Source organism: Salmo salar, chromosome ssa25, assembly GCF_905237065.1.
Source record: "Salmo salar chromosome ssa25, Ssal_v3.1, whole genome shotgun sequence".
Taxonomy (NCBI): domain Eukaryota; kingdom Metazoa; phylum Chordata; class Actinopteri; order Salmoniformes; family Salmonidae; genus Salmo; species Salmo salar.
Window position 1 is genome coordinate 1,787,097 of NC_059466.1, and position 13,932 is coordinate 1,801,028.

Here is a 13,932-nt window from a genome sequence, read left to right on the forward strand (position 1 = left end):
ACCGCTGCTGGGTTTTTCACACTCAACAGATTTCCATGTGCATCATGAATGGTCCACCACTTAAAGGACATCCAGCAAACTTGACATAAATGTGGGAAGCATTGGCATTGGCATCCCTGTGGAACGCTTTCGACACCTTATAGAGTCCATGACCCGATAAATTGAGTCTGTTCTGAGGGCAAAAGGGGGTGCAACTCAATATTAGGAAGGTGTTCCTAATGTTTTGTACACTTAGTGTATATTGTGAGTGCAAATTATTGACCAAATGTGCTCAAATCATCAGAGACATTGATCTAATCTAGAAGCCATTGTGATGTTCAGAGAAATAATTGAAAGGTATCTCTGTCAAGAAAGGACATTGGACTCTGACCCCACCTTCCGAACCCCATCTTTACATAATATAAGTGTAAATTCAAACCTTTGTTCATATAATTATTTAGTTTCAGCCAATCTATTGTCAATAGCTCATAACAGGCACCCACCTTACACTCAATCTAACAAGGAGGCGTCAAGATCTCCGAACAGCGCAACAAGTCTATTAAAACGACTAGACGTGTAAATGTCAAAAGGCCCATCCCACACCCTCCTCCTAATCTGCATTAGGTACTATGCAAACAAAATACTGACATCATGGATTCTTTCAAATTCACCCTAAAAAATTCAAACAGACAGGTTTTTTAGACACACACACAGAGAATCCTCCTTGGCCACAAACAAACACCAACACAACAGGGTCATATTCATTAGCACACGCAACAGAAAACATGTTAAAACATTTTGCAACGGGAAACAAAAATGAGTGTTTCTCATTGGAAAAGTCCAAGCAGTCCATCCCTGTTTCAGTCCATTTTCTTTCATTTGGTGCCTAATGGACAAGACCCAGTGTTGCATGGTATGGAGACAGTCACACCACACAAGTTGGAAAGCAAACACCCTGCCCAATGCCCCAATTTCGACAAATGGAGAACAGCACGGCAGAGGAGGAGAGTCGGAGTCAGAAAACAGCAAATAATGGAGACGAGGTCTGATGGTTGCCCTCAGAGCAGCTGTCATATTAAATAATAATGAAGCGTCTATTAATATGCAAAGGAAGTGGCAGCCTCGACTGGCTTAACGCTGTCATGCCTCTGCATATTGTCAGGATCTTCATCATTAATTAACATGCGAAGCTACCCCATACCTGCGACCAATGTCAGAACATTTCTCTCTTACGACAAACACCCACCCTGATGCCACTGCCCTTCTCAACACCAACCGATGGGAATAATTCAATTAAAATTAGATTAACTCCACATCGGTACACAAAAGAAAGACCGACTTTTACGTCTCTTTTCCCCTTCTCTCTTGATAGAGAGGCAGTGATAAAGAATGACCTGTGTTTTCTCTGTTGTGTTGCTTTCTCTTTATCTTTGTATCTCTCTCTCTCTCTTTTTCTCTATATATCTTTATCTGTATGTAATGTTACTTTATGGTCTATCCCTCCCTCTCTCTCTTTGCTTGCGCTTTCTCTCTATCTCTCTCTCTCTCTGTCTCTGTCTCTGTAATGCTACTGTATGGTCCCCCCGGTCTCTCGCTCTCTACTCTTACGTGCAGCGCTGAAACAGTAAATAAAACTGAGATGCAGAGGTTAAGCTAAGTAGCAAAGAGGAGAGACAGTCCATGTCAATGAGCATGGATTTGGGGAAGCTTCATTTTATGCATGGGCTGGCTGTGGCGGTGGTAGTGGCAGTGACAAACTGGGGTTTTGGAGTTCTGCGAGTCCTCGGGTACACCGCACCCGCGGCACTTGAACTTCAGCGCTATTCACATGACAAATTGTGTATCAATTACACACACACACAAACCTTATGACCAGCGGCGAACTGGAAGCTGGAATGGGAAGTTGTGTGTGTGCAGAGCTAGGATATAGTGGTGAAGATGGGTGCCTAGGTAGTGGCCAGAGTGTGAGTCTCTGAATGCAGGCTGTTCAGAAAGCCTCTCTACAGTAAAGAAGATGTCATCTATGTGTGTTGTCAGTCCACGGCATCCCATTTAGTGGGCCAATCTGCCTGTAATGCATCAGCAACTGGAAAGACTCCAGAGCAACCCCAATCCCTGGGGCGTACACACACACACACACACATACACACACACACACACACACACACACACACACACACACACACACACACACGCACACACGCAGACAAACAAACACGCACACATGCACACACATAGATGCATGCACACACACACACACACACATAAGCACATCCAAGCACACACATAAACTTGCACAAAAGCACACAAATGCATACACACATTTGTGTGTTTCCTTAAATGGAAACCATGGCAAATTAAGACACCCTTCCCTGAATTGAACTGGTGTCAAGGGCAAAACATACAAAAATGTCTCTCACATAAATAGGCTTTCTCAAAATATAAGTCATTGAGTCATTGTGTGGAAAGCACACTTTCAAAAAGTACTGTATCTCAACTTTGGCACTACAAAACTAAAAAAGTCCCAATTTTCAAAGAACCTTCATTGGTTGAACAATACCTGTGCCCCTCTCTGAGTGAAGTTTCCATGCAGGTGGCCATCGGAGGAGATTGGGTTATTGGGTGATTTGCCGGATTTGGTGCAATGCATCATGTGGGACAGATTTTTGTTAAATGGAGTCACCTGCTCTGCAGAGACAGGGTACAGGACTGAGTAGTATTCCATTGCTAGTAAGTAAACTACTATGTATGATCACTTTGCATCATTTTGAATAATAATTTGTCATAACTTTGTTTCTAACTTTGTACCATAATCAAACCACAGAAGCCAGTTAGGGAGAATTGTTCAGCCATCTTGGCTTTTGCGGCCACACATAGAAAGGAAGTTACGAGGGGACCAAAAAAAATCAATTACTTTATCTTGCTTTCCTGAAAAACCTGACTAAATGTCAAGATCATAGACTCCATCTGGGCTTAAAGGGGAGGGATATCAAAAGGCTTTTCTGTTGCTTTATGTTCCACTAAATAAAACCATGGCTTTCTCATCTTTGTCCTGCTTTGCTGTTCCGAATGGCCTTTTGAGTCATTCCAAACAAGACACAGATAGTATGTGACCTCACCACACTCCCAGAGTTCAAAGCTGGGCATTGATCTGTGAGCCTCCATTGTTAAGAATGTGGCCAATCTGTGTCTGCTATTGAATTTAAAACATTTCTCAGGTGAATAATTTTTTTTTGCCTTTGAAAAAAATAACTCACTCCCATGCTGTTTTTTCTCAATGAGAAAATGTGAGTGTAAGGTAGGAAGATTTTCAGAAATACTCGAGCATAGCAAGATCTTGGAGGCAAACTTGTAAGATTACATAGATAACAAAACAAATCATATGCAGTTTAGTTGTTTCTTGCAAGATGGCTTAATACAGCAAAACTAAGAGTTAAGAGAAACCTAAAGACAATAAAAAAAAATATTAAATATGGAAAAATCGAAATAAATGAGGGGGAAAAACGAAATATGCAAATCAGAGCATTTACACCCAGCGACATCAAAGACGTCACAATGCAACCAGCCACAAATAGAACAAAAGCATTAGCTGCATTAAGACTCGCCCGGGGGCACGTTAGGTCACAAACGGTTGTTGTTGATTCTGGTGGCGATAAAGCTTGCTTTAGCATCAACCATGCCTATGTACATACACCAGTGGAGTGGATTTAATCGCACTAATTAGAATGCTCTCAAGGCGAAACGCAGCATCTACTAAAATAATCTGAGAGAAAAGGACGTCACTCCAACTTATTCTCCCTCTCTGTCTCTTTCCTTCCTTTTCTCTCTCTCTCTCTCTCTCTCCATTTCCGGGGGATGAGTTAAAACATTTTTTTTTGTAAACTAGTTCAAACGAGTGGCTGGTTGTCTGGTGGTTGTCTGATGGTTGTCTGGTGGTTGTGTGTGCATGCGTCACTTCGCTCTGCTTGCAGTTTAGAGGACAAGGAGAGGGAGGCGTGGAGTGCTGTGGGGGTGCTGAGGGTATGGAGGATTGTTTCAGTGTGTGTGTGTCCGTGCATGCGTGTGTATGCTTAGCATGTTCATGTGGGTGCACAAGTGTGTGTGTGTACGTATACATTGACTATGTGCAAATACTGTATGTGTGTGTTTTTTCGTGGGTGCATGTGTGTGTGCGTGTTTGTGTGTGGCTCATGTGCGTGTGTATGTTAGTGTGCACTTGCGTGTATTCATGCGTCTGTGTTTGTGTGTAACTACAGTACATACCTGAGGATGGGAAGGTTCCAGGGGACATGAGGCCAGGGACAGAGTGAGGCATGATGTGTGGGTTCTCTGACGATGTCACACTCTGGGTCCTCTTGGGAGGTCTGCCTGGTCTGGAGCTGGGAGAGACAGAAGAAAGAGGACTTGAACTTTTGATGCTCTCTGTAGAGACATCTTCCCTTACCTAAAAACAATCCTCAATACCCCTCGATACTCCTCTGTGAACCCCCCCCCCACACACATCACCATAATAAGTAAAACAGAATGGAGGGGAAAATGTAATAGGGACGGGGTAAGTAGATGTAGGCCAGGGAGCTGAGCGAGAGAAGGGGGGGATGAGTGAAGGAGAGGGGGGAGGGGGAGGGGGAGGGGAAAATAGGGAGAGAAAGAGAGATGTTACAGAGTAAGATACATATGAGGAAGAGGTAGAAGGATAGAAATGTTGAAATACATGTTGAAATAAAGACGGACAAAGAGAGGGAGGAGAGAGTGAGATGGGAAAAAAGAGATGGGGGAGAGGAAGGTGTTAACATTTTGGACCACTGCAGAATGCAATTCCATTCCAGAGAGCCAACAAAACACGTTACTGTAAATAAATTCCCTTTTCAAGGACAGTTGCTTTCCGCCGCTCCAACATAATAGACTTCCCGTAACTAATTAGATTACACGCTGAATTTATTTCCTTTATTGAAGATCAACCTCTTTTTGATGCATAATTCATCGGCCGTACCTCGTTACCTGCTCCCGCGTATTAATATCCCAGCACACTATTTGAATTGCCTCACTTGCATATGATAAAACCTAGCCGAGGCCGCAGCGCTCTAGCAGCCCTCTCGGCCTGGAAATTACATGTTAACTTGCTATAATTATTGCAGTCAGGCCCCACTATTGATTTATAGGACTTTGAAAAACCCCAAATATGTGTAGTTCTGGTAATGAATGATATGTTAAGGTTCTTCAGGAAATTAAAAGCCACTGGGTGCCTTAGGAAATGTTCCGCTTGTTTGATTTAATGTGACGCCGTAGCTAGGAGGTGGAGGAGAGACGAGGTGATTCGGTGATTCAGACTTGTTGGATCTTTCTGATGGGCCCCCGTTTATTACTGCAAACGAGAAGGAGCCCAGATTTGGACGTGATAAATGACTCCTCTGGCTTACTTTCAGAGCTGAGCTGATGTAGCCTGTGTATGTATTCCCCCCCATATCTTAATCAGTTACTTATTAATAAGCTTTGTATCGCAATCGATATAAACTTTAGCTGGCGTAGTTATAGTTTTAAAAAGCCTATGGGATTTATTGTCAATATGATCACATATTCAAGGCGCAGGGATTTTATTAGGCACATTCCATTATGGGACATAGACTGAAGAGGTATCTTTGGTGGAGAAAATGAATTGCCAAGTCATGATACTGGTTGCATGCATTATCAGTGATAATAGTCAATTTTAAGCAACACTACTTTTTCCTTCCCCATGCCGGAGAAAAACTATATATTTCACTTCTATAGAAGACCACAGTTAGCAGGTATACTATAGCTCGTTATCACATCATCCTCAATATTTTGCATGGAATCATCTCTTCAGATCTTCCAAAAGTGAATCTTCTAAACTATCAACAGCATTATTGAAATACAAAATAGTTTATTGAAATTTAAGAAAAGAGGTTTCATGCTCAAACAACAGGAGTAGAAGTTGAACTCAATTGACATTTCCCATAATGATAAATGGTTGAACACAGTGGTGTGTCAGTTCAGCCAGTCTCAGAAGTTTAATCTATTCAGTCCTTTTTCTTTGTGATGTGTATTTACCTATATGCAGCCTAAGTACTCTCTCCCTCACACATTATCTGACTCACACACAAATGAGAGAGAGAGAGATAAAAGATAGCGAGAGAGAAAGAAGAGCGAAAAAAAATTGAACAAAAGAGAGGTAAAAAGATAGCAAGAGAGAGAGGAAGAAAGAAAAAGAGAGAGAGAACAAATAAGTGTCCGTTCAACCTGAGGACATCTGGAAATGTAATTCCCATTTCTACGGAGCCACCACCTCTTTGATCTTATGAGAGGGAGAGATCTCAGACAGTTTTACTGTCATCACTTTCACTTATTCTCTGTCTGAATTATTTATGAAAGACCTCAATAGAGGGCATGTGATGGGTGAAAGGCTTTTTTCAAACAAAACTAAAAGCAGAAAAACTCCAGTGGACAAAACATGTCACATCGACTTGGAGCTGATGGCCAGAGGGGACCAGACGATGTGGGTGCTGGTAGAAAGGAACAGTTTAGTAGAAGTCATGTTTAGATAGGCTAGAAGAAGATATGTCTGTGTATTTAGAGGGGTAGCATTTCAACTTTGTATGCAGTGGACTACAAAGCACTGGCGGTGAAAGCTGTACCATAACAAAATAGGGGGTGTCATCTGAAACAGATATCATTGGGCCACTGCATGTTGTGGTCATGAAGTACAGTATGTCTGGGACATAGTTAATAACCATGCATTGTAATACCCATGCACCCCAATAATGTATATTAGCATGGGCTAGATTTAGCATGATAAATTTCATACATATCGGATGAACCGTTTAGAAATGACAGCACCTTTTGTACATGGTCCCCCCATTTTAAGGTACTACAAGTATTTGTTGAATTGGCTTCATGTGTCGTTAGGCTGGTGTATTAATTTGTGTCGTTACTCTCCTGGATGCAGGTGTAGATGTGTCAAAGTCTACCATACGTAGAAGACTCCACCAGCAGGACTTCAGAGGGTACACTACAAGATGCAAACCACTGATAAGCCTGAAGAACAGAAAGGCGAGATTACAGTTTGCTAAAAAGCCCTAAAAGAGCCCCAAGAGTTCTGGAAAAAAGTATTGTGGACAGATGAGACAAAGATTAACATGTACCAGAGTGATGGAAAGAGGAAAGTGTGGAGAAAAAAAAGACATGCCCATGATCCGCTCAGATAAAACCAAATGCCTCAACTCATTGGACGGCACTTCATCATGCAACAAGACAATGACCCTAAACATACTGCTAAAGCAACAAAGGGGTTAATGATGGCCAAATAGTGGAAAATCCTTGACTGTCCGAGTCAATCAACGGATCTGAATCCAGTTGGACATGCATTTTACATGCTGAAGAGGAGACTGAAGGCAATAAGTCCCCGAAACAAGCAGGAACTGAAGATGGCTGCAGTACAGGCCTGGCAGAGCATCACCAGGGAAGATACCCAGCATCTGGTGATGTCGATGCATCGCAGACTTCAAGCAGTCATTGCATGCAAAGGATACGCGACCAAATATTAACAATGATTACATTATTCTACATTATGTTAAACTGTCCAATGTTTTTTGATGCCTGAAAATGGGGGGGACAATGTACAAAAGTTTCTATCATTTCTAAACAGTTCATCCGATATGTATGAAAATACCCTCAAATTAAAGCTGACAGTCTCCACTTCACCCTCATTGTCATTGTATCCTTTCAAACTCAAAGTGCTAGAGTACAGAACTAAAATAACAAAAAAATGGTCATTGTTCAATGAATTATGGCGCTCACTGCACTACACGGACTATACAAAACACCTGCTCTTTCCATAACATACAGTAGACTGACCAGGTGAATCCAAGTGACAGCTCTGATCCCTTATTGATGTCACTTGTTAAATCCACTTCAATCAGTGTAGATGAAGGGGAGGAGACAGGTTAAAGAAGGAGTGTTAAGCCTTGCGACAATTGAGACATGGATTGAATGAGTGAATGGGCAAGACAAAATATTTAAGTGCCTTTGAACAGGGTATGGCAGCAGGTGCCAGGCACACCAGTTTGTGTCAACGCTGCTGGGTTTTTCACGCTCAACAGTTTCCCCTGTGTATCAAGAATGGTCCACCACCAAAAGGACATACAATGTTTGGTATACTCAGTGTATATACCAGAAGCAATGTATGGTTTTATATATTTGATATATTCAATTAATTTCAGTTTAATATTCAATTATGTTAGCCATTGGGTGCATAACCCATACTTTTCATCATATAATACAGGTCCTGAGAGAATTGCATTAAGAGACACTGAGGGCATTTTAACTTATTAACACTCAACAGGGATCATTATGAACTCTCTAGCATTTCATATACTCCTTCCCATATGGTTGAGCCTGACAAAGATGCCAGTGGGCCAAACCGTCTTATGTGTGTGTCACTATAATTCACTGGGAAGTATTAGAGTTGCGGACATCACTTTTGTCCTGTATTTCTTTTTCTCTATGCAGCACCTGACTACTGAATGTCCATACTTTTCATTTTTCTACTGGGCCCATGCAGGACCATGCTGTACAGTGGATTGACAATGGAACTCAACCTGGCCCAAAACAAAAGAGCTATTTGTCAAGCTGCAGATGCTAACTCCCTAAATAGCTTGGCACATAAACTCCTCAGAAGTAGGGCATTATTGCAGGGAGAGATGGTTTAAATTAAAGACTCAGTGTGATTGGGTTACAGTATTTGGTTGATCAAGAAAGTACTGTATCTAGACCTACAGACAAAAGTATCATGATTTAAAATGTAATACGCAAATCATCTCATCATAACATACCAAACCAAGTTATTGTACTGCAAAATCCTTTTTAGAGACTTTGAGATATTAATTAATGTTATGTATATTAGGGTACATTGACTTTTATTTGGGTTTTGGGGTTTTGAAAGTGCTACTATTAGCGGTTGATGGCTAGGTAAGCAAAACCAAAGTGTGGATTTGTACATAGACCACTTTCATCGTATAAGTCATTTGGTCATGTGGGTGAAGTGTCCCTTTAATTTGGGTGAACCAGCCTTTTAAGCACAGACTAGCCACTCCTCCTTTTGTGTTTCCAACACAGGATAATCAGTGGGGTTTCATAACTCTGGAAACCAAATAGGACCCCACCAACCCTGCAAAATATGTTACGAATCGAGGAATTCTTCCTTGCTCTCCTTTAGCTGTTTTGCTACCATGGTGAAAACAAAATAGTGGCTGAACTTTCCCTGAACCACCACACTTCCTTTAATGGACTGTGTCTGTGTTGACTGAACAGTAAATGTCGGGGACCCTGATACTATCTAAACCACTATGCTGCCTAGGCAATCAGATTACACAAGGCCCAACAATACACTAAACCGTGCGGGTCCAATTTCAATGCAACAACGCAATAAAAGCCCAATAATTAAATTCATGTTCTCACCCCCTTTTACAGGAAGCAGACATGAGGTGATACTGTATAATACCAATACATCAGATATCACATCAGTCTTTTAGATCGCATGGCGCAACAGTGCACCTCCACCCTATGAGACTTTCCAGTCAACAACAACTACGAATGAAAGGGATCTTGTTTCGGCGAATACCGTGATTATGATTGTTACGCGGAATGACGGTAAATGTAGTGATTATGATCTATTACAAATCAATTCAAACTATAAAATGCTGATTTCTTATCTCCAAGTAAGCAAGCTTTTCCTTACAAATCATCTAAAAGGGACATCTTCAGATGAAGTTATCAATGTAGGCCTAGTCTGGGTCAATGTGTATGCATTATGGCAGATTTACTCAAGTCAGGTTTACCCAAGTATTATTTTGTGTTGCCTCAAATCGAGCCATTGACCTTTTTATCTTTGTCTTCTGTTTGACATCTCTGAAAGGTAAGGAGTAACGGAATCATTCTGTGTGTAAACAAAGCTTTCCCTCTCCAGGCCTCTGCCAATCAAGCCTTATAAAATATTAACCCAATGTCATTGCCCTTTTCAAAATCTCTCACCTAGAATTCCCTAATTGTTCCTTTTCTTTATCTCGAGAGAGCAGCGAGTAAATAAATTAACAAAATAGCTTTTATTGCCCCCGCATAACCTTTTAACTGAGGGATTATCTAGAGTTTATTTTTCATTTCTTTTGGAGATAGCCAAGTGAGGCCCATTAATTGGTTTGCTGAGGTGGTGACCACTACCAGCGATGGAACAAGGTCTTTTTGATAGAACAAAAACGTAGCTGCTTACCTTCTCGACAGTGAAAGACAAACAGTCAGGGGAAAAACAATGTTGGGAAGCCATTTAGAAACACCAGGGCTAAATGTGCTGAATTTATATATTTTCTATTCGGTTCAATCGAGTTGCTCTAATACGCAATTCCCTGAAGAGGTTATCTTTGTGTTTGTTTGAAGGACAGGGATAACAAGGCTGGGTTGTAAACAACGCGCAATTTACCATCCCTGCAGATAAGATAGGATTGTTGGTAGAGGGGACACAACTCAAATTAACTGTTTAACTTTAGTAATGGGAAGGAATTGACAATTAGGTATACTGTCATGTCTTTTTTTGTTGTTGTTTGGGTTGTAAAACCTGTTTTGGAGAATATAATATAACATTTTATTAGACAACGTAGGGAGAGTGAAAGAAATTATATACTGCTCAAAAAAATAAAGGGAACACTTAAACAACACATCCTAGATCTGAATGAAAGAAATAATCTTATTAAATACTTTTTTCTTTACATAGTTGAATGTGTTGACAACAAAATCACACAAAAATAATCAATGGAAATCCAATTTATCAACCCATGGAGGTCTGGATTTGGCGTCGCACTCAAAATTAAAGTGGAAAACCACACTACAGGCTGATCCAACTTTGATGTAATGTCCTTAAAACAAGTCAAAATGAGGCTCAGTAGTGTGTGTGGCCTCCACGTGCCTGTATGACCTCCCTACAATGCCTGGGCATGCTCCTGATGAGGTGGCGGATGGTCTCCTGAGGGATCTCCTCCCAGACCTGGACTAAAGCATCCGCCAACTCCTGGACAGTCTGTGGTGCAACGTGGCGTTGGTGGATGGAGCGAGACATGATGTCCCAGATGTGCTCAATTGGATTCAGGTCTGGGGAACGGGCGGGCCAGTCCATAGCATCAATGCCTTCCTCTTGCAGGAACTGCTGACACACTCCAGCCACATGAGGTCTAGCATTGTCTTGCATTAGGAGGAACCCAGGGCCAACCACACCAGCATATGGTCTCACAAGGGTCTGAGGATCTCATCTCGGTACCTAATGGCAGTCAGGCTACCTCTGGCGAGCACATGGAGGGCTGTGCGGCCCCCCAAAGAAATGCCACCCCACACCATGACTGACCCACCGCCAAACCGGTCATTCTGGAGGATGTTGCAAGCAGCAGAATGTTCTCCACGGCGTCTCCAGACTCTGTCACGTCTGTCACGTGCTCAGTGTGAACCTGCTTTCATCTGTGAAGAGCACAGGGCGCCAGTGGCAAATTTGCCAATCTTGGTGTTCTCTGGCAAATGCCAAATGTCCTGCACGGTGTTGGGCTGTAAGCACAACCCCCACCTGTGGACGTCGGGCCCTCATACCACCCTCATGGAGTCTGTTTCTGACCGTTTGAGCAGACACATGCACATTTGTGGCCTGCTGGAGGTCATTTTGCAGGGCTCTGGCAGTGCTTCTCCTGCTCCTCCTTGCGCAAAGGCGGAGGTAGCGGTCCTGCTGCTTGGTTGTTGCCCTCCTACGGCCTCCTCCACGTCTCCTGATGTACTGGCCTGTCTACTGGTAGCGCCTCCATGCTCTGGACACTACGCTGACAGACACAGCAAACCTTCTTGCCACAGCTCGCATTGATGTGCCATCCTGGTTGAGCTGCACTACCTGAGCCACTTGTGTGGGTTGTAGACTCCGTCTCATGCTACCACTAGAGTGAAAGCACTGCCAGCATTCAAAAGTGACCAAAACATCAGCCAGGAAGCATAGGAACTGAGAAGTGGTCTGTGGTCCCCACCTGCAGAACCACTCCTTTATTGGGGGTGTCTTGCTAATTGCCTATAATTTCCACCTGTTGTCTAATCCATTTGCACAACAGAATGTGAAATGTATTGTCAATCAGTGTTGCTTCCTAAGTGGACAGTTTGATTTCACAGAAGTGTGATTGACTTGGAGTTACATTGTGTTGTTTAAGTGTTCCCTTTATTTTTTTGAGCAGTGTATATAAAACAATTATTGGATGAAAATGTTTATTTGGCCTTACTGACAAAGCCTTCACACTTTAGTAATTTACCAGATGCTCTTATCCAGAGCAACTAGAGTTAAGTGCCTTGCTCAAGGGCACATCAAGAGATTTTTCACTTACTGTAGTTGGCTCGGGGCTTTGATCCAGCCACGTTTCAGTTACTGGCCCAACGCTCTTAACTGCTAGGCTACCTTGCCACCCTTACAAACGCATTGAATAACAGATTCACTACACGGAACAACAGATAGTCCCCCAAAACGATCTAAAGTAAGTTTGTTCTGAGAGATATAAGAAAGAGCAGGAAACATGTATTTAACCCCTTTTTCTTGGCACTAAACCGTCTCCATATACACTGCCATTCATTTTCTCAGGCCTGTGGGCGTCCTAAAGCAAAACAACCGACATGTATGTATTCACGAGAGTCTCACCTTTTCACAGCGGGGTGATATTAGTGTGTATCCCAAAACTGTTTGGATACTACAGACAGAAGTTGGCAGATTGGCTGATATCTCTAGCATAAACTGACAGATTTTTATGGGGATTATTTTTATTATGCTCATTAGATTTATGCGGGTGCATGGACATTTAAGCATCACATCGTCATATTTTGTTAGAAAGTATTCTTTCAAACAAAAATTCTACATATAGTTTAGGATGTTGTGTATCCCTGGAAATAATCAGGATTCATGTAAACATTACGAGGCGGCAAGTAGCCTAGTGGTTAGAGCATTGGGCCAGTAACTGAAAGGTTGCTGGATCAAATCCCTGAGCTGTCAAGGTAAAAATCTGTTGTTCTGCCCCTGAACAAGGCAGTTAACCCACTGTTTCCAAGTAGGCTGTCATTGTAAATAAGAATTTGTTCTTAACTGACTTGCCTAGTTAAATAAAGGTTCAATTTAATGAAAACAAAGTGGAACAGGGTGTGTTAATACCAGTACTTTTTAAAAACAATGTCTATATTTATTTCCCAAACACAATTCAACACAATCACAAATTGTTGTCTTTTAATCACTTTAAGCATCTGTTATTAGTCTTAACACCGAACAAACACTTTGTACTTCTTTTTTTTAAAAACTTTTAACATACATAGGCCAGCCCTTGTTGGTAACGCATATCCCAGCAATGATGGGAATAACACCTGGGAATAAAACACTTCAATTTGCCATTGGCTCAACAAACCCCATGGTCGTTGGCTCAACTTATACATATATATATAGCACTACTCAAAAGTTTGGACAAACCTACTCATTCAAGGGTTTTTATTTATTTTTACTATTTTCTACATTGTAGAATAATAGTGAAGACATCAAAACTATGAAATAACACACATGGAATCATGTAGTCACCAAAAAAGTGTTAAGCATATTTCATATTCTTCAAAGAAGCCACCCTTTCCCTTGATGACAGCTTTGCACACTCTTGGCATTCTCTCAACCAGCTTCACCTGGTATGCATTTCCAACAGTCTTGAAGGAGTTCCCACATATGCTGAGCACTTGTTGGCTGCTTTTTCTTCACTCTGCGGTCCAACTCATCCCAAATAATCTCAATTGGGTTGAGGTTGGGTGATTGTGGAGGCCAGGTCATCTGATGCAGCACACCATCACTCTCCTTCCTGGTCAAATAGCCCTTACATAGCCTGGAGGTCTGTTAGGTCATTGTCCTGT

General features: G+C 41.9%; 1 protein-coding gene across 6 annotated transcripts in view; it reads right to left on the reverse strand.

The window, feature by feature from the left end:
* The window catches only part of LOC106586049 (dachshund homolog 1), a 276,691-nt gene that overhangs the window by 103,800 nt on the left and 158,959 nt on the right, over positions 1-13,932 (reverse strand). For all 6 annotated transcript variants that reach the window (XM_045707806.1, XM_014172867.2, XM_014172869.2 and 3 more), the window contains exon 2: positions 4,243-4,358. In XM_045707806.1, the coding sequence (XP_045563762.1) occupies positions 4,243-4,358 (116 nt within the window). The remainder of the gene's footprint in view (positions 1-4,242; positions 4,359-13,932) is intronic.